Genomic DNA, 26,372 nt, shown 5'->3' with positions numbered 1-26,372 from the left:
TTCAAAGCCTGCCTCCCTATTTTCTCGCATAGTAATAGCCTTTGATCGTGTTAAGGTCTAGTTACGTTCATAAACTACAGCCTGTAATTGTTGCATTGATATTTTTATCGCAATATTGGCTTAATAGGTTCACAACCTTTTGAAGATTAGTGTTTAAATCTAAATATAGTGTGTTTTTATATATATATATATATATATATATATATATATATATATATATATATAGGCGATCATATTTCCTGAAAGTCTAGTATCAAATGTGTAATAGACCGTACTGCGACCACGTCTTATAAATCTCGCTCTGCTGCAGTTCAGACTGAAGCCATTACAACAAAATCAAAACAACATCATTTTCTTTTAACAGACGGTCTACGTGTTGACAATGCTGCACTTGCAACAAGGGTAAACATCTTAATTCTCGTTCCCAAATGTGCAAAATAATATATGAAAGACAACCACGCAGATATCATGTATACACGCACTTCAGTGCCATGCACGAACTTCTGGCTGAGAACGTAAACGTCAGATGGGTTCAGTAGTACGAACGCTCGTCACATGTTCACACTGTAACCATAATTTGCATTATGGTCGTGAAAATGGTCGTGTGACAAGACGACGTTGTCCTGAAAGTGCTTCCATTGTTTGACTTGCATAGCCAGCGACGGTCACAGCCTGCCTGACATACATGTCATCGGAGCCGAGAAGGTTCAAAACAACACCCACCAAAGATCCACTGTAATGCATTTAGTAGTACACACTCCATTTAGCTCATTCAACTTGCTCGCAGTATTTTTAGCAATCGAGCAACATACGGACGGTAACTGCTAGACATACTTTCACAAGTGTCATTAAGTTCTGATAGAGACATTATGGGTTGCAAAAATACTGAAAGCCAGAGTTGTGCAGCCACAAGTCAGGCGCTTGAGCGCGACCCTCCGTGCTAATTAGCAACCTAGCGACAACTGCGACTCTCGAAAGCTAACTCATTAGCCAGCGTCAAAATCAACCAAGTTAAACCAGCCAACTCAAATGCAGTGTTGTTGTAAAAGTTATAGCACACATTTAAGGTGTTTAACCACACACGGGTGGCTCGCTTTTGTTTTTCCCAACCACTTGATCACAGCTCGTCTGAATGAAGCAAGTACATTGCTGTATGTTCTCTTGCTGAAAATTGTCACTCACCGTTTGAAGTGCTCGATAATTTTTTCCTCTCGCACATTTTCTGGTAAATTCCCCACCCATAAATGTCTGGTTTCCCGGACCATACTGCGTTTTGGTGTCCCCCGATCATACAGAAGATTTTATTGAGTTAAATCCGTTCCGACTGAATGTATGTGTGTGTGCGTTACACTGGAGATGTTCAAAGCTAGAAAACGACGAGTAGTTCCTCTGACTCGATACTACGCTAGGACCCGCTTGCACTTGAAAGCTGTGTTGACTACGAGAGCCTGAACCTTGCTGTCGAGGAGCGCGCTCCGGTTCATGACGAGATCGCGCATTAGAAGAAACGTATGCGAGGAGCATTTGGAATACCACATGCCTCAAACTGGACAGGGCATTGTTATGTGAATCACCTCTAATTCAAATGTTTAGCCTAGATGTAATCCATACGTTCAGACCAAGCGGTAAGAGTAAAACGAAATTTAGGTAATCCATGCTTTCTCTTAAATGCAGTTTAATTTGTTCTAGGACTATATGTTGAACATTTGTTAACATGTGTACAATGTGATTTAACAGAAATACCACCCTCCTATATTTATGTCTCCACGGTTGATATGTGAATGTGTTTGACAACAGTACGCTGTCCTGGATAGGATGGCACGTTGCATGTCTTGCTCGTTTATTTGACCAACATTTTGTGTTGGATAACAGCTTCCCAATACACTACTTACATTTGAAACATCAAGAGGTTATATGTACCTGCGTGGCACGCTGCTGGTGCATTTGGTTTATTATTAGATATTATTGAATCGAATTAATGATTTTCTCAGGATAATAATTGTCCAAATTCTAATTAACGAACGGGAGAGAATTGATATAGCCTTTGCCCGTAGCTTCAGAAAAAGTAATAACTGCACCTTATTTGTATATGATTAGTTATTAAAAAGAAAAGCCTCGCGTCGACTGTTAAGTATTAATATCAGTGCAGCCTATTTACAACAGGAGTCAACTCCATTTATTTAACACAAAATATCTTAGCATCGTCTGACCAATTAGTAGCCAGCTTGTGGCAATCAATGTGGTTTAAAACAGTAAAGATAGTGACCAACCACTTAAACGTTCCTACTTCAAATAAGGTTTGGACTGTCTACTGGTCTAAAAGAGCACGAGGCGAAGAGTTTAAAGCACGCATGCGCCAGAATGCGGCAAAACAGGGACCGCAATAGCTGGATTTCGCATGCGCCTAACACGCCCACAGAGGTTTGACAAAGAGCAATTACAGACCTGCAGACGGACAGAAAATTCTCCAACTTGCACCGAGATGGAGCGGGGTCTATCTTGGGCAAGCCATGTAATCTTCGAGTCGTCACTGGAATTGTATGGATTTTATGGATCTGGCTAAATCCCTAATATTTCTGGATTCGAGCTAATAAAATCCATTGACAGTACTTTTGGGATTGGATTTGTTACACGTTGGAAATACAAAAGCGCAATTCAGACCTATCTAGTGTTTCATGTTATACAATAAATGAATCCCCTGGACATTTGGACACTAAATATTCTTCTTTCTCCGTTCCCAAACAACAACAGACGGTGTGGCTAACGTCTAAGGAAAGGAATTGATTTAAGTTACTGTCTTGAGAACGAAAACGTAATGTGTATTTTTCTGACAGGAAACGACGGAATTTTAAAAACTCCAAGAATTTGTGAAATATTTAGTTTAAAAGAGAGAGAGAGAGATGTTCGTCGTTCGTGTACTGCCTTACAATATATTAAAATATTGAAAGTGCTGTTGCGATAGAAAATAAATGCAGTTTAAACATACCAGCGATTTTAAACGTCACAAACAGTTCGATGTTTCGAGGTGTTTAAATAGTTAAATCAACTGTTGACGCCAGAATGTTCTTTGAAATATGACGCCATTTTGATCATGACCTAGAATAGACAGGACCCAGCACAACAATAGAATACAACGCGCTACGGCCATTTTGTTCCCTGAGCTATTCTTGAGTTCAAGTTCAGTTTGCCCTGATCCCACCATAGACTCTGAGAGGAAATTGTTAGAGATGCAAACAAAATCATAACTGTGTGAGAGGGCTGCATGTAAATGTCATTGTTAAAATAAAATGGTCTTCTTGATCTGTGATGGTTTGTGAGTGCTTTTTGATTAAAATAAATTGTTAAATAGATTGTTGAATTTTGTTGCCTGTGTGGAATTCCGTGACGTTATACAAAGCTGGTAGGAAACGTCCCTAGAGACTTGAAATGTGTAATTTAAAAGAAGTGTTATGCTATATGTAGGTGTAAAGTAGGGGGATTTAATTCACCATAAATAGAAATCAGCTAGCTTTATTTTGATGCAAGTCACTAGGGAATAATGATGCATGATTCATACAAATGTAGCCTACATTGTTTCATACAAACCACAGTCCTTGATGGATTTTTTTACAAATAAGGTTCATTTTTGTTATTTTTTTGTAGAGAAAGTCTTGCGTTCACAATATAGGCTAAATTAAGCCTAGTATGTTTTCATCCAGGCTGAGTCACATTTTCCCCATTTGTTTGGGTTCAGTCAGGTTTACGGGCCTTTTTAAGGAGCTTTTTTGGCACATGGGTGACATGCTGCAAAGAAATAAATGTAATTAAATGCTTATAATATTCTCTTCTAAAATCTTAATTATTATATGGAATCTGTAGGGAATTCTCTCCTACCATCCACAGGTTACTTAGTTCAGTGTAAATAAAGACACAATAGATATGAATTTTTAGTTCTAACCTTATACATCTCCTTCAAAAGGTCTTGAGAAAGTAACAGGCACACAGCTTCACCAATGAAGCAGATTAGGACATGGAGTACATCTGACCACCTGCCCACCGTAATCAGCAAAACAAAAAGTCCACCCATTCGCACAACAACTGTATTAAGAAGAATTTGCTGGCCAGGTTGATGTCGATCCTCTGAAAAAAAATGGATGATATATTTTTTTTTGATGGCATAGCCCAGGGTATTGGATAATATTGGTTTTCTGAATATTAAAATATGTCTTCAAAAAACGTCTAATTGTGTTCAACCCTATTTTCTTAGTCCTACCATTTTATTTTCTTACCATTCATATACACAACTAGTAGAGTGTAGCAGATTGTAAGTGGTGTCCAAAATCTCAGAGCCTCGGTAGTTGATAGAAAGTGTTGGTTTATGTTTGATATGGCAGCAATTCCAGACACGCTAAAAGTTAAAATCAGGGCAGTGCAAAGCCAAGTTAATATTGAAGAGCCAGTAGTTAGGAGTCCAATGCAGAGTCCACAATAGCGCTGTGTGCTGTGTATTGGATACATTTTCTGTACGTGTTGCCTTAGTTTACAGCACTGACTTGATAAAAACCAGCTCAGTCCAACTGCAAGGATGAGGCTTAACCATGCTTGTGGTGCCCCCTCATGGAGGAAATTTATGCTGCAGCTGAGCGCACATCCTAAGGAAAATTGGCATTGGATGAGCAGCAGTAACAATGGATCAATTGATGAGTCCTAAACAAGAGGAAAAGTATATTTTGCCCAGAGTGGGTTAGTGAGTCATGCAAACGTAAGTTAAAAGAAAATAATGTAGTCAATAATTTTTTCATACTGATCCTCCTGTGATCCGTGCTGATATGACACGGAGAGAGAACTCTAAAACCACCAGAGATGCAACGCGAGACCCCACGATGGAAAGAACCACAGTAAGGATCCAGAACTGAATTTTCTCTGTTAGACCTCCATTTAGCTGGTTTGTTTTCTTATGGTCCGTTTCAGCATCTGCAACACTTAAAGGGACAGTTCACTTAAAATTAAGATTCTTTCAGCATTTACTCACTCTCATGTCATTCCAGCCCTTTATTACTTTCTTTTTTCTACAGAACACATATGATATTTAGAAGAACGTTTGTAACCATACAACCGTTGACTTGTATGGCCATGAAACCACGATGACATTTCTCAAAATGTCTTCTTTTGTGTTCCACAGAAGAGTCATTCTGGTTTTGAACAACTTGAGGGTGAATAAATGACAAAAAAAAGAAAATCTGTCAACACGTACTCACCCTTCAGTAGTGTCAGACCTTTGTATAACACATAAGAATATATTTTAAACAATGCTGGGAATGTAAACAACTTTGCAACATTGACTACCATAGTAGATGGTAGTCAATAGTGTCCCAGAGCTGTTTGGTTACAAACATTCTTCCAAATATATTTTTGTGTGTGTTCAGAAAAACACCAAAATTGCAGGCTTGAAACAACTTGAGGGTGAGTTAATGATGACAGATTATTTATTTCTTGAACTATCCCTTTAATATAACAGTGATACATGCAAAAAATATATATTATTTAATATAAAAACATTAATACATGTAACAAAATAGTGTTTTAAACAAACATCCTTACCTTTGAGCATCAACAAACAAGTAAACTCTTAAAAGGTTACGAAGAACCAAAATCCCACAAGCACCCACTATTCCTGTGATTAATATTAACAGAGACAATTTCTCAATATAACAGATCATTTTCTTAAACATTACATCTAAACAAATAATATTAAAAAAAATATTATTATTCAAACATATAAACGAAAGTTTGACTTATTTCCTGAGATTTGTCAAAGCATTTATTTTATTACTTACCTTGTAAAACACTATGTAAAGGATCAGTGCCTGGTGTCAACCAAGTAACACTTGGGACTAACCAGGAAATGAAGGACAGCATTCCTGTTAAAGTGAAACGCCGTAGATACTTGTCAAACAGAACACACAAAATCCAAGCGAGATTTCCAATATCGTTGACCTTATGTTATTTTCAGGTGTGTTGTTTGAGAGACTCATTCGTGTAAGACCTTTATCGGTAGCTGATATGAGAGGTGGAGGATTGGTAACAGTCTCAAAGGTCACGTCTTCGTATTCATATCTGTTTATATGGGCTATTCTCGCACAAACATTTAATTTATTAATGGATTTTCTCAAGTAGACATCTACAAAGTCAATGTTCGTCATTCAAATTCGGGTTCAAATTTGTAAAAAGTTATAAATATAAATAAATTAATAATTAAAAGACTTCTGCCATCTACAGGTGATCATTTTCATTGCAATTTAAGATTACCTTTTGTAAAATTAAGACCTATGATAGCATTTGAACTTTACACTACATGAACTTTAAACAGTTTAGCATTACTTTTCTCACCTAAACGTCTGTAGTTCACTGATATTACATTTTGTTGCTCAACGTAAAAATAAGATCAAATATTTTAATATGTAATTTTTATAATTTATGTAAAAAACATACATTTTCAGTATTGTATAGTTATATAAACAAATACCTTTTTATTTGGGGTACTTTTAATGTTTCCTGATTCTTTACTAAGAAACACAATCTAATACAGTTTCTTATATTGTGAATCATTTCAATAGGGCAGTCAGCCATGAATTTGTAATACCTGTCCTCAAATAGACCATCTTCACGTGGACTGAAATGGTTCTTCCAGTCACCAACCACAGCTATAAAATATAAATACTACTCGTTTAAATTTGGATCCGATTCTGCTTGTCGATTCCCAGATTCCACAGTTGAAGAAAAATATATCAACCTGTATGGTCATGTAGCCGATTTGCAAACATATAGGCTACAAAAACCGTTTTGTGTATAGGCCTACAAATAGCAACCATGTTTTGTCTGATTTATTACTATTTGTATTACTATTGTTTAACTACATCGTGGTTAAACTAGTTACTACAATGAAACCATTGTACATTTCTTGTTCCTGTGCTGTACTGCAAATGTTTTAGTAAACCAAGCTTACAAATATCGTTAATTTTCATAATAAGATATATCGTATCACAAGTTAACACATGCACGGATCTGAAAATATGCACACAGGAATTGATAAAAAGAATTGATATTTTAATTTCAAGTACCCGATTACTACTCCTTTTGATTCCGATCCGAGTCCTAACCTTTCTTTGCCAATAAATGTAAAGATAACCTAAAGATCTTTGCCAATAAATGTATTTTCATGTGTAAGTAAAGTTGTAACCACAACCCCATTCCAGAAATTCCAATGTCCTCCGTCCAGCAGGTGGCGGTGTGGTGTGAGACTTTTACTAACCAAACGGGTCTTTTACGCTGTAGAGGGAAAATGTGCGTTAGCTTGTGGATCAAGGGAACCCCCTAGTTAGTAGCTAAGAGTGGAAACATGGATGACGAGGAGGTCGCCGAAAGCTGGGAAGAGGCTGCTGATAGTGGGGTAAATATCTCATCGTGTACTTTCTTTTTACTCGCCCAGACGCTGTTCAAAGTGTAAATAGCTTAACAGTGAGCTTTAGGCCGATTCATACGCTGGCCTCCTGCTAGCTTGCTAGTCACGCCTGTGTATGAGTGTACAGAGTTGGGAAGTAGGCCGAAGTTAAAGGAAAACTAGTCCCAAGATATATGTTGGGTATTTCTTGTTTTACTTGAGTGTGTAGAAAATGACGGTGTTTTAGTATTAACTGTGGCCGAAGCGACGCGTGGGTGCGTCACGTAAAACTATTTGTCCACTAGGCAAGCGGAATACTGAATGGAGATTCCTCGGTAACTAGCGCTAGTTAGCTTGGGCAACTTGAGTCGAATTAAAGAGGAAAAACCCGTCTTTGCAATCGCGCAAGAAGTCAAAGATGGCTGCCCTGACGGAATGGGACCTGTTGGATGTCGCGATGAAATGGACGTTGGTTTTTAGTTGTATGTTAAGAGTTATAAACGATTTTATGCGGAAATATGGGTTTTAAAGTCGCCCGAGTGTCCCCATTCAGGCACTTTTCGTAAGTTTCAACATGATCTATCTAAACACTGCTGAATTAGTGAGTCAGTGTCTTTTACTTTCCCGAAAGTGTTTTATCAAAATGTGTTTGTTCTTTCGGACGGGTGTATGCATCTTTAAGTATTCTAGTGCTACTGCTGTTTGTATGTAAATGAAAAGCGAGGACGTGTTTTTTGCACCAAGCAAGTGTCGTTTAATGCCAAGTATTTTTAAAAGTCTCTGTTTTAGCTGTTAAGTTACATTACATGATGCTTAATCCTATAACGCTATATTATTATTAACTTGACCGTAAGTAAAACATTTTGTATTCGCTCTAGTTTTTCTTTTCTGTAATATGCATGCACTTTGTAAAGATTATAAATAAAAAGGAACAGCATATATCTTTGAGATGGCAATATGCTCTCATTTATGATTTGTCACGACCGCAGTCAAACTGAACTTGTCAGTGCCAACTACAACCTTGCCACTGTTAACATATTTCCCTCCATTTATGTGTTTTACCACAAGTCTCTGCTTAGACAAGCCCTCATGTTGTCTGGTTACTCAAGCACCACACTGTAATTTGGCCCTGCCATTAATTTAGCCACAGCACTAAGGATTTATAAATAACTTGAAATTGAAAACTTGCTGCTACTGCAGCACAGGCCCCTCCTCGATGCACTTCACTTATAATGGTTTATAAGACTGCTTCGTCCTATATTATGTAAAATTAAAATTTGTGTTGACTTAGGAAATGGAGAGAAGACTAGAGGAAAAGCTTCGTATCAGTCAGAAAGAGAGGTACGTGTCGTCCACAGTTTGTTGAGCTCATGTTCTGCTTATGTGCATTTTGCAAAAAATTGTGTGTTTCCTTCAGACTTGCAAGTGGTGGTTCAAGTCGATCCCCGGTGAAAACAGCAATTGTCATCCAGGATGACTCACTCCCCGCAGCACCCCCACCTCAGATTCGTATTTTGAAGCGACCCTCCAGTAATGGATCCTTGGGATCGTCCGTGACGCAGACCCGACCCTCCCCGCAAGTAAAATCCTTAGCTCAGCGGGAGGCGGAATACGCAGAAGCCAGGAAGAGAATTCTTGGCAGCGCTACGCCTGATGAAACACCCCAGGAGAGGCCCAATTCAGACCGGTAAAATACTGACAAATATTAGACCTATAGATTTTTTACGGATTTTTGTACAATAATTTTGCTGTCAAAACTTGCATTTAAGTCTAACAGGTTGTCAAAAAGGTTAACTGTGATTTGTCATTGATCAGATCCCCCCGCGGAAGTAACCATACACTTTCAGAAGAGAACAGACCTGTAAACCATGTGGTTCGGCAACCAGAAGGTCCAGATGGCACACAAGGCTTTCACCAGTGCAGATAGGAATAACAGTGTTTCCTAAGAGGAAGCGAACCGATCGAGTCTCTCTCCCAGAAAACGGTCAAAATTCTACTCATTTTTATCAATAATTAGGATGCGGGATGTTTCTCAATTAAGTATAAAACTCTCAGATCAAGCACGGCGCGTATGCCAGCGTGTGGAACGTAACGGAGGACAGAAACGTGACATAGAGGAGCGGATGGGGAATGTTTCATTCCCAGTTTTACACTGTGATGAGGACCTCGCTTCCGAACACAGCTCACTGTGATGTCCAGCCCCTGCCCCTTCAAAAAAACAAAAAAGTGAGAAATAGAAGTGTGGAACGATTGTCACTTACTCGCTTTACTTCGCTGTCGACGGCAGCCAGCCCGGCAAGTCACGCATACCCCTTTGAAAAGACATTTGAAGCAGATTATAGTGGTGGAAAGGCAGAGCTGGAGGTATAAATGCCATGAGGCACCAGCTTCTTTCAGCAATAATTGTAGAATTATCACAAATCTCCTTTCAACACTGTTCTACTTTTGTATCCATTGTGTTTGTCTTTGTTTTAATTTTGGTTCTTACTGGCTTGGTCTGCTATTTGCCATACGTTTTTAAATAGGTAAGGAACAGCGAGGTCATGGTGGAAACTCAAGCTGACTTTAAGTTTGTTCTTTATTGTTTACGGTTATATTTTTTTCATAAGTTGTTTTACTCATGGGTTTTCCTCTGACTGTCCTGATTTCTACATCAAGTGAAAAGAATAAAAACAAACAAGTAGAATTAAACAAGTGCAGCAGATTAAGCAGTTTCTATGCCTTTCAGATGATTTGAGAAAGTAGTCATTTTTAGAGCTGTGTATTTTAATTCAAATCTAACAGAAAATTGATTTCTGTATATATTTGTTGTGCTGGGGAGAACCAAAGGGGGTGAAGCGAGGGGAGAAAGATTTTGCTGGCTCCCCTCGCCTCACTTTCTCATCAGATCTGCTGTTGACCATTTTCTTTCTTTTCACTTTTTACTTATGTAGGAACTCAGGTTGTTTGAGGAATTATGAGAATGAAGTTGCGTATCAGTGGATATAGGTTTTTAAATGTTTGATGGTGCAATGTTAAGCTTTCATGAAGTAACAGCTTCAAGATGGTTTTAAAAACATCTCCAAGACTGGCTGACAGATTATTCTATAAGAGATTATTTAACGTTTATCGAAATTTAAGATGAGTGTGCATAGCACCAGTGGCCTATCAAGGCATCTTTGAGTTTTAAGTGAGTTGACCTAGTTGCTTTGGCTCATGCAATACAATGTCCATACAGGAAGAGCCATACTTTTCTTGACTACAGCACCATTTTTTTTATTCTGTCCTTAACCTTTCTTTCCTGTGCTGTCCATGAAAGATGTCTTTGAAACGACCCTGCGGTATATGGAAACCCTTTAATCTGATATGTCATTGTTCACCTATTGTGCTGTAACGAAACGGAATCGACAGGTTTGTCTGAATTCCTGAGAACAGCAATCTGCCTGTAAATACTTTTAAAAATGGCCATTTAATAAAGACTTTTTAAATAATCTCTCTATATATTACTTTTCACACTAAGGATTGATTAAAAGCAAACGTGAAGTTTTATTCACTGTACATCGGAGATATTCCTTTAAATTCATCTGTATAAATTTCAAGATTTGGTTAACTGAGGACGGCTGATACTAGACGCACTTAATATTAAATTAATAATTAACGTTTAAAAATAGAAATGAAAATTTGACAAATAAACTATTTAGACTATATGAATGTGCAAGACAACACTTTTTTTACCAGAGTAAAGTGAATTGTTTTTCAAGTGACCAATACTGTTACGCTCACATTGCTATAAGATAGCTTCAAAAGATTTATGGACCCTTAGGTTGAAAGCCAAACCCAACTGACCTCTCATCTTTCAATGTTGATAGCCACTGATCAATTATTATATCAAATATTAGGTTGTCAATTCTTCAATATGGCACGGCAGTAAATGAATCGCACCTGAATTTGAATTCTACTATTCCTTTATGCCTGGGATCATTTAAATATTTTTAATGAGTCCTCATCTCACCTGAACCTTTTTTTTTCCTCAGGAGGTTATGCTCTTGACACACACCTTTTCAAAATACTTTAACGTTTTATTCCTTTTAATATTTTGCACTAGAAACACCATCATTAAAAGTTTACTCCAGTTGCTGTATGAAAAGAAAGTTAGTGCCATATATAATAGGCAGACAAGGATGGCATCTGGTACACACACCTCACTGCACTTTGAGAGGTATCAGATTTTGGCAACCTTGGATATGTGTAGTAGGAGAGTCGGAATGTGAAATCGGGAGGCAGGTGTTAGCTAACACCAATGATGGTACATTGTGTTGGGACCAGGGTCTGGTTCAGAGGCGGCCATGAGGGTGTTTCCGCTAGCAGTTTGTCCAGACGTTTGTACTGTTTTTTAGACTCGCGCTTCCCACGTAGACTGCGAAGGCAGTTCAGAGCACCTCGATCAATGAGAAGCTGTGAATAGAAGCCGAAATAAGTACCAAGCCTTAACATCAATTTCTCTACACAGATATATATATATATATATATATATGTCTTTGTTTTTACCTCAAGCAAGTAACAAATGAAGAAATTAAGTGCAGCTAAAGCCACCAGTAGCAGTTTATAATTCATGTCGGTATTGTTGTAGAGCGTCAGAATTTTATGGATGATGGAATAATTGTAAAGCACCAGCCAGAGCATCATCGCAAAGAAGATCAGCAGTGTGACGAGGAACAAAACTAAGAAGAGAAAAACATGAATTAACTCGTGATGAACACTTAACACATGCATTTGTAGCAAAAAAGAAACAAATAGGTCAATGTTTACAATCTCACCGTTGTAAAACAGTGGTTTTTTGTAAGGATATCCTTTAGTTATCACAATAGCCATGATGATATACTGAAAACCTGATAAGGCAAATACACTTGTATTCTCCATGTTAGGCAAGTTTGCAGCCCCTGTAACAGTGGTGTTTAAAGACACATACCTGAAAGAAAAGTGAAAAATACACATGCACAATTTGGGGCTAAATATCTTTTTTTTTTTTTTTAAACAAACTCTTATTTAAACTTACCAGTCTTGTGACATAGTGATAAGGAGGGCAGACACCTGTGCTAGGATTATCAGCACAGTGTGCAACAGTAGACTAGACACAACTGCCAGAGAGAGAAGACTGGCGGCTGGTCGCTGGGGATGGAGCTCATCGCTGGGTCCTCCTCTTCCCATTACTATAGCCAAAACAGTCACCAGGACCAAATCAATGAAGAGGAACTGCAAATCACCCAAGTTTGTTTTCTCCTACAAAAAACATAGATGCTTTTGTTAAATTTATCTTTTCCTTTCTTTGTATCTTTAAAATAATGAATATAGTTGATACTCACAGTGTAGAGAATAAGCACAGATGCAAACTGGATTATACTGTACAAGGCCATGTACTTGAAAAGACTGAATGAGGTCACGAGTGAACATCTGCCTTCTCTGTTTAAAACATGATTTCGATATTTAACAAATTAGGCATTTAGTGGTTTCATACCATTATATAAAACACTGTGTAATAGACTATAGAATACAATATAATATATACAGTATAATCAAATGATTATTCCTATCATAGAAAAAATGAATTTTCCTATCAAAAGTGTCAAAAGTTTGCTTTCCTACATTCTTCAAAATAGCTTATTTTGTGTTCAACAGAACAAAGACATTTATAACGCATGTTTATCCTACTATGGTAGTCAATGGTTGCCAAGAACTGTTTGGTTACAAGCATTCTTTCAAATATCTTTCTCTATGTTCATCCAAACAAAGAAATGTATGCAGATTTAGTAGTAGTTTTTGGGTGAAGCGTTCCTTTAAGGCAGTCAACAAGACAAAAGTGAAGCAGTGTTCCAGACAACTCATCCATAGGAACTGTAAAAAAGAAGTGTTATTTACTTAATGAGTAGAGGCACACAGCTAATGTTGTCAGATTTGGATGTGAACGGAGAAGCCACAGACGCCTCGGCCTCAGATAATGACACACCAACATCTGCAGCCCTCAAAGCGCCACAGTCATTGGCTCCATCCCCACACATCCCCACCCTGTAACTGTACAGGAGGTAAGAGAAAATTAATTTATCATTTTACTTTTTTAAACAGTCAAATTACTGTTCCAACGTATACTGTATTGATAGTAACAATTATCAGAAAGCTTACTATATATATGGTAATTTAAAGTGTACTTTTTTATACACATGTAATTACACTTCAGGTCTTTACTTAAAGCTCTGTACTCACTTGAGTTTCTGCAGTGCTTTGACCAGCTGGGTTTTCTGATCCGGAGTCATGCGGGCGTACACTGTCCCTCTCATTAGGACCTGTAACACACACAATCATTGAACCCTGCTGGAGATCCACCAAAACGACATCTAAAATTGAAATGGATCAATATACACAAAATCTAATCCAGAGTCACCTTGGGTACATATTCAGGGAAATGATCACAAAGTGCAGCAAAGGACATTCCATTTATAGCCAAGTGATAGCCAACATCATTCTGATAGAGGCCCTTAGTGAACAGAAAGAGGAAGTCTTAGTTTCTGTTTAAATGTTGTGAACTATTAAAAAAAATCTGTCATCATATTTAAACCTGTGAAAGAGCATCCATAGACTCTTGTGTATTAACGTTGACTACCACACCATCTCCTTGATGAAACTGAAGTAAGGCCATTGAGTTTGCAGTAGGGGGCGATGCTTGAACAAAAATAACCCTCTCATGTGACAGCAGCATTCCACATGCACGTGCAACATTTACAGCTGTGAGGATATTGTCACCTGACAGAGCAGAAAAAACAGCATGACCAATCACTTTCACTTCCACACAAACCCATCACATGAGAGACTAATACAAAAGCCAACCAAAACCTTCAACTAAACTTGAATGACAAAACGAATGATTCTGATAAAACATATTTATGTACATACACATAAGTGTTAAAGTTAAGCTTTTTATTTTTGGGGCATACCAGTGACCATTACAGGCCGAAGCTTTGCCAGTTTAAGAACGTGAATGACTTCTGCGCTCTCTGGCTTCACTTGGTTTTTCATTATTAACAGACCCAGGAAGTTCATGTCTTTCTCCACCTCCACCCTGCAAGCAAACACTGATCAAAATCTGATGTCAAAGCTGCTACGCTATTTCTACCATGAGTTACGAACTGTTTCTATGGCCCTGACGTAGCATTTCTAAATGAATTAAATTCCAATCATTTGTTTTTGTTTTGCCCAATTCAGTTTGTTCTATAATATTAATGTTTTTTTTGTTTATGGTACATCGTAAAGCTTTGTAATAAAAAAAGTAAAACTCTGATGCTAAACTAATGAGATTGCTGAATTCAAGGTCTGTGTACAGAACATAAAACAGCTAACCTTTCAACAGTGCTCAAGTCAGTATCCTTAGCAAGGTGCTTGTAGGCGAGTCCTAAGACCCTGAAGCCCTGACTTGCATACTCCCGTAAAGTGTGTGAAAAATGAGTAGGCACTGTTACAAAGACAGAAGCAAAACACGTTTTGGTAGGGTTTGAATCATACGTTTTGTATATTAAAGGCAAACCAACAAAACAAATCTTTAAAATGTCAAAAATCGCCATAATGGAACTTAATTCAAAATCGTCCTCCAGACTTTTATATATGATGTATTTTGGTGGTTTCTCTGTGGGTGTTCATACGGTTTCTTGTAAGTTACTTATGAAATAATAAAATAAGATCTAAATAAAACAGCTCCATATACACTGTTTGTACTTCGCAAGGTGACGCATTGAAATAGGGAATCGAGTCCATACCACTTTCTTGAAGGCAGAAGCTGGCCACCATCTCAGGTGCTCCTTTAAGAAATGCAGTAGGAGAATCTCCTCCAGGGCCAACAGTCACTGCACTCATCCTTTGGAGAGTAGATGAGAAAGGATAACGCCGAACTATCGCCACTGGTTGATGGACAGACTGAAAAACAAGAAGGAACAGCTACATTTCTGAAGATAATCCTTAAATTGCTGGGTTATAGCTGTATACAAGCCTGGCTTGTTATTTCTGGTCACTTACGGCTCCTTCAGATGCAGGAGGCCTCATCACTGCTTGTACTCTTTGTCTCCCAAATTCAGAGTCAAGTCCCATCTCATTTGCAGGCTCTGTCAGTTCCTATTATTTACATTCAATTAAAAGAAAAGAAATTATGTAATCTGCACTAGATGGCAATTCATGTGTCATAGGTGTGACATTAACTAAAAGCTATGACAAATTTAGACCCCTTGATTTGTGACTGCATGTGGTCTGTAAGAACATCAAGAACAGTAAGACTTTACCCAGCCGGTGGACTCGATCATTTTGAGCTCCAGTGGGTCTCCAAGCGGTTGACCCCCCAGCAAAGCCAAAGAATGACATGAGGCAAGTGCAGAGAGCATCAGTCCAGGAGGAAGAGAGTAAGGGTCAGGAACCATCTCAGCAAATCCTGTACCGCTAACTTCCATCACACCCCACACATCAAGCCCTTCCTCTGTAAGAGTACCAGTCTGAAAACAAAAATTCATAGTTTGACGTCTGGGCCATCCAACAGGATCTTGATGTTTGGTATTGACAAGAGCAGAGATTAAGCGTCAGGGATCGTATTAGTCATCATGGTTAATAATCTAAACACATCCGTGTAAACTAGATACTGTGTACACATGCTCTTATTAAAACAGTGGGTGACGGACAGAAGTTTTCTTCACAGGGAGGATGATAAGGATAAGTAATTATAAAGCTGACGTTTTTTAATTGTTTGAAATTTAAGAGAATAGGGCAGCCCACACCACAACTACCAATACAGTGGAACAACATTGTTGGGATCATGTCTGAGTGATTTTTTTCCAGCTGATAAAACTTTCACTGCAAATTAAAATTCATACAAAATTTAAAGGGCTCACATATTTAAACCCATACTAAACATGCCATTTGGTGTGGACGCTAATATAGTTATTGTATAGTTACTATTATAGTTATCATTCTCAGTGGGAACTGGCATGTAGTCTTGGCACTGATCTTTAAACAAACAGAACGTCTTTTCAGAGCAATAAAACAAAGTTTATTTAAACAGACTGAAACCCGGCCTTTTTACTAGATGAAATAAGGAACTACGCTGTTTAATATATACCATCATTTGGCTATCCCACAAAGTATATTTACAAAGTGTGACCTCATTAGAAAAGTATTTTCAGATAAAGGATCTCACCTTGTCAAAACAGAACATTGATATCTTGCCACAGATGTTAATGCGAGGAGGGCTGATGCAGAACACCCCATGGCCCTTCAGCCGATTCTGGGCGTAAATGGTGGCTGTAGTCATAGCAGCAGGAAGGGCAGGTGGAACAATTATTGTCACGATGTCCAGAGACCTTATGATAAGTTCTTGCCAGGTAGTCTGATTACCAAAAATAAGAACAACCATTTGGACAAATGAGCATAGATTTAATGGTAGCAGTTTATTTTACAGTCCTGTTACCCATGTACATACTGTGTACTTATTACAGTAAATATAATAACTGGGTATTAACTAGATACTAACCATGAACCTACTCCTAAACGTATACCATGTAGTAACCTTAAACTACCCAGTACTACTTTGTGCTTTGAGGTTCAAATATGAACTTAAAAATACTTACATTGCTCTTTGAAAGTATCACAAGGCTATATATAGTGCCAGCCAGTGCTGTAAAACAAACACATTTATTCAATACTGTCTACTGACACCACAAAACAGAAGTCATAGTTTAGTTATCAAGGTAAACCAACTTACCCAAAACCGCCAAGAACAGTATAAACTTCATAGCGTCCCGATAGAAGCGGAAGTCTAGCGGTTGAGGGTAGAGGATAGAACTAATCAGGTCACCTTTGGCTGTGAAAAAACCTGGAGGAACAGAAAACTAACTGGTTTAATGTGAAAACAACACAGAACACATAAAATGAATCATTTTATATCTTCTTGTAGCCTAGATCAAAAATTACTATAATATTTATTCATTTCAAATTTGTCTGTGCATGCAGGCAATTGAACTTTAACACAAACTGTTATTTATTCATATACTGCCATTTTTTGTTTTTTTAATAAAACAAAATTGCATGGCAAAACTAGCGGTCTCAGACTTCAACTGTTTGTAATGTAATAAAAACATGTTTTCTTTTCTTTTTAAGTCACCTGTGCATGTTACAACAGCTATGGCCCCTTTCCCATCAGGGCGGCCTCCTTTAGCCTGGATGACCTGTGTGCCGCAAAACAGAGTATGTCTGTGCTGCAACTCTGCATTGTATGTCTCCTCAGACACAGATAATGGTGTCTTCATTACAGGTATACTCTCACCTATAAGCGAGATGATTCAGAAGTTACAGCAGTGAAAACCGTTGAAACTATTACAATGCTTACAACCATGGAGCATCACAAACATGACTTTTGCTTGTCGATTTATTTTACAATAAGGCAGGTAAAATAAGCTAACTTTTGTAGGTGTAACAATGTTTAAGTTGATGAATTGTTAGTTTGTAAATTATTGGCGTATAATGTGCCCCGCTTTCCCCTAAACAATTACACAACACAGTCCTTTGATTTCTCTCACCGGTGAGCATGCTTTCATTCACCATGCACTCCCCAGCCAGCAGGCTGGCATCACAGGGCAGAAGAAGCCCCTCGGCTGGAATCACAACACAATCCCCCGGTACCAGCTCTTCTGAACTCACATGCTCCTCCTCTGTACACACAACCAACACACATTGTGATAAACACCACTGATATCAGTTTGCTGGCTATTCTTTGAGAATTTATAAATTTCACCTCCAGTTTCTCTGCGCACAGTAACGTTCACCACTAAGCGTGCCATGCGGTGGAGAGAAACACTTTGCTGAGAAAACATGAAACATTTTACTATATGAATTAAAAGCAGCACATCTTAGATGAAAAGAAACACCACACATACCTTACGAATCTCATACAGTGACACAGCGATAGAAATGAAGGATATGATGAATATACAAGCAGCATAATAGTAGTAGTGGTCTGACATCCACAGAACAATGCTAAACACTTGAAAAATGTAGAAGGGATTGAGCACCTGGAGATACAAAGTAAACTGTATTAGTACATATATTTGAAGAAAGCTAACTTTTGGGTAGATCCTTATTTACTTATCACACAATGACCTTGGATGGATAGTGGATAGTTCACCCAAACATTTTAATTCTGTCATCATTTACTCACCCTTGAGTTGTTCCAAACCTGTACAAATTACTTTGTTCTGCTGAACACGAAACACAAAACAGTTCTGGGTCACCATTGACTACCAAAGCAGAAAAAAATACAATGGAAGTTAAAAGTGCCCTAGAACTGTGTGCTTTCATACATTCTTTAAAAATATATTATTTTGTGTTCAGCAGAACAAATAAATGTATACAGGTTTGGAACAACTTGAGGGTGAGCAAATGGTGACAAAATTTACATTTTTGGGGGAACTTCACCTTAAATAAAAGTTAAAATTAAGTTTTATTTATATATATCTATATAGATATATATAGTTTGGTTAAAAATTTGAACTTTTTTATTATGTTATCATAGCTGTTTTTTATTGTTATTATAGCTTAAATCAAAACAAACCAACTGCGGTTTGATTGATATTAATTGGAATGCACAATAAAAAAAACATGATTTTTTAAAATAAGTTTTTTTTTATTGTGCCTTCCAATTAATATCAATCGACCTGCTACACACACACACCTAAAATAAATTGAAGATCACAAAAAAGGTTAATATCTTTTGTTACTAATTTCTATAATCATCAAAATTTCAAGAAATAATGAAAACCCAATGTTAATTTAAATATTTTCCAACCTCTTCAACGAGAAGTTGTAAATAAGACTTCACAGGAACATCAATAATATTGGCCCCGAAGATCTGCTTTCTGATAAAAACAAACAGTGTAAGGCAAACAAAGCTAGTATTTGTGTAAGGTATCAGTTACATTTTCATATGGTTATTTAAGGGTTACAGACCTAGCACTTTGGTCTGAACGACTTAGTCCTCGCTGTCGGCCATGCAGGTCAGCACAGGTCCAACCCTCAGTGAGAATACTGACGAGAGATGAGCTGTTACTACCGTACAATTTTCAGCTAACATTATAAACATATAGTACAGAAAACAAACACAAACAGTACCTAGCTTTGCAGTAGGCTCCCTTTTTGGACATCCATATGTAACGCATGCCTTCAAACAAATAATATCTGAGAAGTGTTTTCTGAATGGAGGGGAAAGAAGATATTATGCAGCAGGTGGTGCAAAAATGTGGAAAATCCCGGTTTTGACTAGCTCATGTTACCTTTTCTTTGTGTAGCTGCACAGTGTCTCTACATTCATTTTCATCTGCCTCTCCTACTGCATAGTCCAAACTACAACATAACAATAATAACAGTTTGTAGTTTATTTATTACAAAATATTGTAAATACCCATACAAATATTGATCACGAATATAAAATAGTACACCATATTATCTTCAAATGCAAACAATAAACAAGTAGATGGCTGCCTTTGGAAGGAAACTCAAAGAACATGCCAATAAAAAAGGAGAGGTGTAAACAGTTAATGCTTTGTAGATCTTACCTGCCTTCCTCAATCTCTTCTGTATGCACATCTATAACAAACTGCTGGCCAAATCGGTCCTGTTATAATCAATAAAAAAAAATGTCCCTCTGTAACAGTAAAAAACTTGACTATATGAATTATATTAGTAAAATACAGATCTTTTTTAGTTAATATTATACCAATCCGTATTTAAAACATAAGGACTGCATATTTAGAGAATACCTTTAGTAGTAAAACATCTGCCATTGGAATGGGACAGGAAGTGCACCGGGCCAGAATGCCGAGCCGAGGACGCCAGTTGAATAGCACTAGCAGAAGGCCTAAGGAACATACCGCCCCGATTCGACATAGCCACACCTTCCAGCATACCCATCTGTACCCCTGAACATCCTGAGAAACAGATTACAACAAAAATATTACATTGGACATTAGTTGACCATTTAAAGGTGCTACCTTAGAAATTATACCATATGTGAGACAGCGGCGAGTTCCTTGGGCGTTGGATCCTTTACGATGGGTTCTGTATCTGGGGAGGTCGGCCCAACCGCCCCCTGAACCCAGCTCCCTAAAACACAAGATCAGTCATCAGTCCTGCTGAAAAGTACAACATACAACACAATGCAGACCCTCTGTTGAGTACACACCCTTTCTGTACATACAAGTACAAAAATCAAGCATGAACACAGCACAATCTATTATGCTGAGACAGAGGCATGTATTTAACTATAGCAAAATCTTACTTCCCATTTACTGTGAAGCCCACAGAGAGCTCTTGCAATATTTGAGAACAGTGCCACGTTGTGCTCCACTGAGTCACACCCTGTCAAATCCTCAACGTTGGACACATCACAGTGTCTTTATATTTGCAAAGTCAACAGTTCTATTTGATCATTGTATTACAGTCAGCTTCGGTCCTTCAAAATAAGCAGTACAGAAAGCCAAACTAACAGCTACTGTAATAATTGGAATAGTGTACATTATCTCTATAATGTTTTATGAATCTCTAATACCCCAACAAAGCTATTTTTAACATGTTATTATATAATCTACTAGAGCTTTAAAATGTCAAGCTCAAAGATCTGGCCCATGGTTTTGTTTATCCGCTAGACTAGATTTGTGCGACTTTGCTATGTTACTACTGGTCACAGCAGTTTATGAACTCAGAGAATCCCACTTTCTGAGAGAATTTCCTCTTTTTTCCAGATCATGTGCTTGCTTTGTGATGCGTCTAATCTACACACACAAAATTGTGCTGATTTGCAATTCACAAATGTTTGCTTCATCCTTTGACAAGAAAAAAACAGGATACAATTTTATAATATTGAATAATTGTCTTCAACAACAAAAAGCTAAGTTTTAACATTTCAAAAATCTTAATTTTATTATTTTTTTTTTTTAGAGAATAGGGGCTAAACTAGTGCTTAATTTGTAAATTCCGAGGTGCCAGAATAAGGGGTTATGGCAGCTCTCAGGGGGGTTTCTATCTAACTATTTAGATGAAATGCGCATAAAAAAAAAACATGCAGAGATAATCTCAGAATTATCAAATAAATGTAACGTGATTTTATCTTAAATTTGTCTTCGTTCAAATGTGTGAAGATGATGGAAACAGGTTATTGTCAGAATGATGATGTTATGAATATGTGCATGTTAACAAATATAACACAGCCCTCAACATGCGTGTTCAATTCAGAAGTTTAACATTTCAATTAAAGGAATCATATGACACGGCTTAAACTAGTATAATCATTTGTTTTAGATGTAATGCAATGTGTATACATGATTCAACGGTAAAAAACGTTGTTTTTTCCACATACTGTGCATGTTTGTATCTCCTTCTCTGAAACACGCTATGATGGGGCAGATAACCAGTGCCAAGTGATTGGTCTTATACTACAAGCATGTCACGGAAATGTAACGCCTCTTACCATATTTGGAACATTGATCAGGTTCCAAAGCAATTGTACTGACAGGTACGCCCACCCTTACTTGCGTTTACATTTGGGAGGTGTTAGTCATACCACGAACTGACGTAGATTTGTGGGGGTGTGGATACACGAGGCGTTTCAGTCTGGTCTGAGTGAGCATTCACTTTAAAATATAATACATATTTTGTTCACATACTTAAATTTTTGCATTTTTACGTGTCTAATACATGCATGGTCGATTTACAACACTCCAAAGACACAGAAAAAACACGTATTCGCGCCTTTTGACCCCTTTAAATTACGCACTTAGTCATCTGCATATTATCACCGTTTTTCCCTTTCGTTTTGTTAATCTTCATTTTCAAATATTCCGCGTATATTTATTCGCGTCGCATATGTTTGCATTGTATATTGAAGGGAATTTGTCGTGATGGACACTTCGGAGAGAGTCGTTTGTTTTGTTGGACAAATGCTGCGAAGAGACGCAACGGTGCCGTGGTTCAATTTGAGAGGCGCTGCGCTCCACAAAGAGGAGATGATGGAGCGCATCCCGTCTTTATTTAGCAAAAGTACAATGTTCTGTTTTTAGCACAAGTGTGTACACGACCAGCTATAAGTACGCGAATTAACTTTACAGCATTTAATGACGTACTCGACTGTTTGACCATAAATCATTACAGAGGTTTTGAAACTCATTGAAGTGCTGGGGACTAGCTAATCCTAACCACTCCCCCACACCTAATCCAACACCTAATGTAAATGGGAATGGGGGGGGGGGGGGTCGGATTTCGATCGGAGCTCAAAATACACTATTCTGAAAAGTCATCATTTGGGAAGCACATACATCATTTTCTCCTTTAATTACACTAATACCATCAGTTTAACACAGCTGCAGCAACCCAATACCTTTACAACATGGTCTTCTTTACAGGCTTAAAATACTGAGCTTGATCTTGAAATACAGGTTCGGTCAGAAAACACAACATTTGAGAGTTCCAGAAGAAAATGTGCCAGACAAAATGTATTTTTTAACACATTGAGAAGCTCTAAATCAAATCACAGGTGTCAACATAACACAAGGTATTACTTTTTCTTCTTCGGTCAACTGTATATACCTAATGCGCTGAGGAGCTACAGGTGTATTTTAGAGGAAGGACAACTTACCCCGTTCCTTTTGGTTTTGTTGGATCTTCCAATAAAACACACTACGAATTTAATTTATGACATTGTGGTTATTATATATCCACCGAAAAACAACAACAGAGGCTAAACACTATATCAAATCCTCCGTCAATCGCCTAGAAGCGAGATAGGAAATGCTCCTGATTTCTGAACAGGTAAACCAACCAATGCAGATAGACACTCCCACATTCGCATATGAATTGTGCCCGTGGCGCTTCGTAGTCGGTCAGAGACGTTCTAAAAATGTGAAGCTGAAATCTTTGAGCTATCCCAGCCTGAGTATTTCGGCGGATTCTTTCATATATCAAGATATATACATATACATATATACCTAAATCGCATGTTACTGTTTGGAGAACAGTGCCAACATAATAAAAGCAACGTATGGAGTTTTGTAATCGTACTTACATATCACATTCAGTTTTGATGGATAAAGAAAATTAAAGAAGAGTGTTCGTTTCAACTTCCCAATGGTCGCGTTAACCAGCCGACTAAATCAATCCTGTTGTTATTTTCCGCATATTATTAATTAAATGCTTTGACAACACAACACTGATTTAGTTAAACATTCTGAATAGCTGTTCATATCATCAGACATTAACAAATAGGAGTAATATTCACTTTATCAATCAAATTATTACGCATTAAATCATAACGCGTGTCAAGCATGCAGTCAAGTTAACGTTATATGTTTAATGTTAGCTGCGTTGACATTTCAATTCAGTAAGGCATGCGCTGGCAACATACACTTACCCGGCGAATCCATCTCTGTTCTAGAACAAGAGTCCCAAGGCGCATACTTACTAATCTGGGGTCATTGTTATTAGACCACACTTTTTTGTTCAACTATTTTTCTCTGAATGTGACGCCACAGCTCTTCTTCCTTTATGATCTGTTGGGGTACTTGGGGAAATTCACCCACTTTATACCGCCGCCTGGAGGACATCATGAGAATACATAAGCTTAGTTTACATTTTCAGTGTTTCAAAATAGGACTATCCGACTATGAGTATTTTGTTTGATTAAATATGATTTAAAAAAATCTCACAAATGCTACAAAACCACACATTTCTACATGCTATTAAAAAAGTATGTGTTTTTGGGTGATTCAATTACACACTAACCAACTGCTGCCGATCAATTAGATATATATTTATATTTTAACAATTTGTTACAGTTACTGATGCTCTACGTAATTATACAACTTTATGATTCAATACTTGTTATTTTTCAGTGCCGAAGAAATTGGCTACTACATGGAAATAGGTTATAAACTGTTCAGTTAATAAAGAAATTAGTTTATGGTTTTGAAATTGCGGCGACTTTCTCGGACACCTCCTGCTACAGTGGCATTTCTATCAGACAAGGACTTTCTTTGGAGTTGTTGTGCAATATGAACAGCACTTTTCATAATCCCAGTAAAATAACAGTAGGCATGAATGGTAGTAAAGTCATATCTATTATTTTAATGCAGGAAATTTTTAATAATGCAACATATTTACAGAACACCATGTGACTGTAAAACATGAACCTATGAACAAAGCAATGAGTGCGTTTAAACAAGGAAATGCCACATTTATTACAGTCTGTTAGCAGCTTCTGACGGTCTTTAATTCTCTGGAGATATTGTTGCTTTCCTTGGTTTGACTCATCTTTCTTCTTAACATAAGCCTCAATGGACTTATACTGTCCATAAAAGTTGCTAATATCCTAATATGATTGTAGATACAAGCATTTAATTTGATGGATTAAAAATAATATGGATTGAATATTATGAACACTCATATTAATATAGCTATTGTTTTATACAGTGGCACTCTCACAGGGACAAGAACCTTCACGACATACATATGAGGAAGAAGATAGCTGTTTGTGACTTTGCATTTGCATCTATTTTGTTCAGGCCAAGATGTTGCCTCCATTGATGTTCATTGCAAAAGAGCCACATATACCTGTAGAATATACAGAAAAATGTCACATTTATGTATAATGCATTAACTGCAAACAGATGTGTCGATGTACTCTTTTTTGCATTTAAAATATTATTTTATATTATTATTTCTCTCACCCTCTCTACACACATCTAGAATGTGAAAATATTTATCAGCATTATAAGGTAAAGAAACTATTACGACTAACATATGTACATATGTGTTCAAATCAATCTCATGGGTTTGCATGCGTGGGTTGTCACCAGGTGTCTCAGGGTCCCATCTGTAAATTTGAAATGTCTTTATTTTTGGCTGAGGGGCAGAAACAGGGGCAGCTGCTGTTTTGTCAAATCGGACCAGCTGTGGTAGACAGAAAAAGGAAAAAGATGGGTCAACATACGACAAGCAATGCAATACTAACAAACTGTCAGTCTTATCAATTGGAATTTCAGTGTCACTCACTGCATAGGCCTATGTTTATAGGCTAAACGATTGAAGTTACAATGAACCTATCCAAGTCTTTGGTAAGCCACCCCGTAAAGAAGAAATTACTGTGTTAAATCACTGTTATTCAACTCACATTGTGACAGTTTCGTTAGAAAATGCTTTGTTGTTCAGAAAAGACAAACCCAACTCTATACCCATATGTTATGCAAGACGAAGTTAGAAGCTACCATGGGCTCTATCAGATAACCAACTAATAAAGCCAAATAAAGAGGTGAGTTACCTATGGAGATAAGTTATGAGTATTTTCTGGGCAATTCTATTTTACAGCTATGTCTATATTAGTTATAAATAACACCATTTCCCAGAGATTGCATATGTGCGACTTGTTGTAAAATATAGAGCTGCTGCACTACTTGAAACGCAAAAATCTGCACATCATGCACCTGATCCCCAGTTAACTTGCGGTCTATCTTTGGTTAGTGTCTAATAAAACTATTTATATTTTATTTAATGTATGGCCTTATTCATTTATATTATTATTTAAATATTAAATTAAATTATTAAATCAACGATTTATTGAATTTCTTGTATGTTAATTTTATTAAATGAATAAATGAACTGAATGAATAATTTGTTGAATAATTTCTCCTTCCTGGTGGAACATTCTTCCTAACGCTGTCCGGTCAACCACATCTCTCACAACCTTCAAAAAACTACTTAAAACACACCTCTTCTGTGAATAATTGACAGACAAATTAAAGGGAAAAAAGTATACTCTCTATACCTCTTCTCTCAACAGGTATTAGTCTCGCTTTTGTTGAAACTAGTTTGTATTAGAACCTATTGTACTGCACTGTTAGACATGTAATTT

General features: G+C 37.3%; 4 protein-coding genes across 8 annotated transcripts in view; 1 reads left to right on the top strand and 3 right to left on the bottom strand.

Annotated features, from left to right (window-relative positions):
- spen (spen family transcriptional repressor) overlaps positions 1–1,482 on the bottom strand; it is a 29,544-nt gene extending 28,062 nt beyond the window's left edge. The window contains exon 1 of one of the 2 annotated variants that reach the window (XM_079478407.1): positions 1,183–1,482. In XM_079478407.1, the coding sequence (XP_079334533.1) occupies positions 1,183–1,265 (83 nt within the window). In that variant the 5' untranslated portion in view covers positions 1,266–1,482. The remainder of the gene's footprint in view (positions 1–1,182) is intronic. The other variant, XM_079478408.1, reaches the window with a different exon arrangement.
- A 2,008-nt stretch (positions 1,483–3,490) lies between these two features.
- Positions 3,491–6,086, bottom strand: tmem82 (transmembrane protein 82). 2 transcript variants are annotated; one of them, XM_079477691.1, is made up of 6 exons: positions 5,817–6,086; positions 5,581–5,653; positions 4,784–4,961; positions 4,269–4,686; positions 3,938–4,119; positions 3,491–3,783 (listed from the first exon to the last, which is right to left on the bottom strand). In XM_079477691.1, the coding sequence occupies exons 1-6, from the start codon at positions 5,896–5,898 to the stop codon at positions 3,730–3,732; spliced, it is 987 nt and encodes a 328-aa protein (XP_079333817.1). In that variant the 5' UTR covers positions 5,899–6,086; the 3' UTR covers positions 3,491–3,729. The 2 variants fall into 2 exon arrangements, with proteins under 2 accessions (XP_079333817.1, XP_079333818.1); XM_079477692.1 differs by lacking the exon at positions 5,817–6,086 and having other exon boundaries at positions 5,093–5,809.
- Positions 6,087–7,263: 1,177 nt separating this feature from the next.
- Positions 7,264–11,105, top strand: szrd1 (SUZ RNA binding domain containing 1). Its single transcript, XM_079478638.1, has 4 exons — positions 7,264–7,429; positions 8,712–8,761; positions 8,838–9,107; positions 9,236–11,105. The coding sequence occupies exons 1-4, from the start codon at positions 7,379–7,381 to the stop codon at positions 9,345–9,347; spliced, it is 483 nt and encodes a 160-aa protein (XP_079334764.1). The 5' UTR covers positions 7,264–7,378; the 3' UTR covers positions 9,348–11,105.
- Positions 10,861–24,053, bottom strand: atp13a2 (ATPase cation transporting 13A2). 3 transcript variants are annotated; one of them, XM_079478635.1, is made up of 29 exons: positions 23,877–24,053; positions 20,481–20,578; positions 20,236–20,403; positions 20,032–20,090; positions 19,750–19,819; positions 19,589–19,668; positions 19,427–19,504; positions 19,266–19,335; positions 18,358–18,492; positions 18,216–18,282; positions 18,001–18,132; positions 17,586–17,747; positions 17,187–17,297; positions 17,053–17,099; positions 16,623–16,811; positions 15,718–15,924; positions 15,458–15,553; positions 15,202–15,358; positions 14,789–14,900; positions 14,386–14,510; positions 14,010–14,194; positions 13,836–13,928; positions 13,658–13,737; positions 13,316–13,468; positions 12,763–12,859; positions 12,456–12,679; positions 12,217–12,368; positions 11,948–12,120; positions 10,861–11,854 (listed from the first exon to the last, which is right to left on the bottom strand). In XM_079478635.1, exons 1-29 carry the CDS (start codon positions 23,887–23,889, stop codon positions 11,687–11,689), a joined length of 3,501 nt encoding a protein of 1,166 aa, XP_079334761.1. In that variant the 5' UTR covers positions 23,890–24,053; the 3' UTR covers positions 10,861–11,686. The 3 variants fall into 3 exon arrangements, with proteins under 3 accessions (XP_079334761.1, XP_079334762.1, XP_079334763.1); XM_079478636.1 differs by having other exon boundaries at positions 23,928–23,937; XM_079478637.1 differs by lacking the exon at positions 23,877–24,053 and adding an exon at positions 23,106–23,338.
- Between the last annotated feature and the right edge of the window lie 2,319 nt (positions 24,054–26,372).

The sequence above is a fragment of the Barbatula barbatula genome (assembly GCF_947034865.1).
Source record: "Barbatula barbatula genome assembly, chromosome: 17".
NCBI classification, from domain to species: domain Eukaryota; kingdom Metazoa; phylum Chordata; class Actinopteri; order Cypriniformes; family Nemacheilidae; genus Barbatula; species Barbatula barbatula.
The sequence above is the reverse complement of the archived record's forward strand: the minus strand, read 5'-3'. Positions and strand labels throughout refer to the sequence as shown.

What these genes read in the sequence shown, in the direction of transcription:
- tmem82 (XM_079477691.1), bottom strand. Translation starts at nt 5,898, where the DNA reads ATGCTGTCCTTCATTTCCTGGTTAGTCCCAAGTGTTACTTGGTTGACA. An exon ending in TTTACATAGTGTTTTACAAG is followed by an intron (nt 5,654 to 5,816) that starts GTAAGTAATAAA and finishes TATTAATCACAG; the next exon opens with GAATAGTGGGTGCTTGTGGG. An exon ending in CACGGATCACAGGAGGATCA is followed by an intron (nt 4,687 to 4,783) that starts GTATGAAAAAAT and finishes CCTCTTGTTTAG; the next exon opens with GACTCATCAATTGATCCATT.
- szrd1 (XM_079478638.1), top strand. Translation starts at nt 7,379, where the DNA reads ATGGATGACGAGGAGGTCGCCGAAAGCTGGGAAGAGGCTGCTGATAGT. An exon ending in AAGAGGCTGCTGATAGTGGG is followed by an intron (nt 7,430 to 8,711) that starts GTAAATATCTCA and finishes GTGTTGACTTAG; the next exon opens with GAAATGGAGAGAAGACTAGA. An exon ending in CGTATCAGTCAGAAAGAGAG is followed by an intron (nt 8,762 to 8,837) that starts GTACGTGTCGTC and finishes TGTTTCCTTCAG; the next exon opens with ACTTGCAAGTGGTGGTTCAA.
- atp13a2 (XM_079478635.1), bottom strand. An exon ending in CAGATGTTTTACTACTAAAG is followed by an intron (nt 20,091 to 20,235) that starts GTATTCTCTAAA and finishes TGATTATAACAG; the next exon opens with GACCGATTTGGCCAGCAGTT. An exon ending in CAATGTTCTGTTTTGACAAG is followed by an intron (nt 15,925 to 16,622) that starts GTGAGATCCTTT and finishes TTTTGTTTTCAG; the next exon opens with ACTGGTACTCTTACAGAGGA.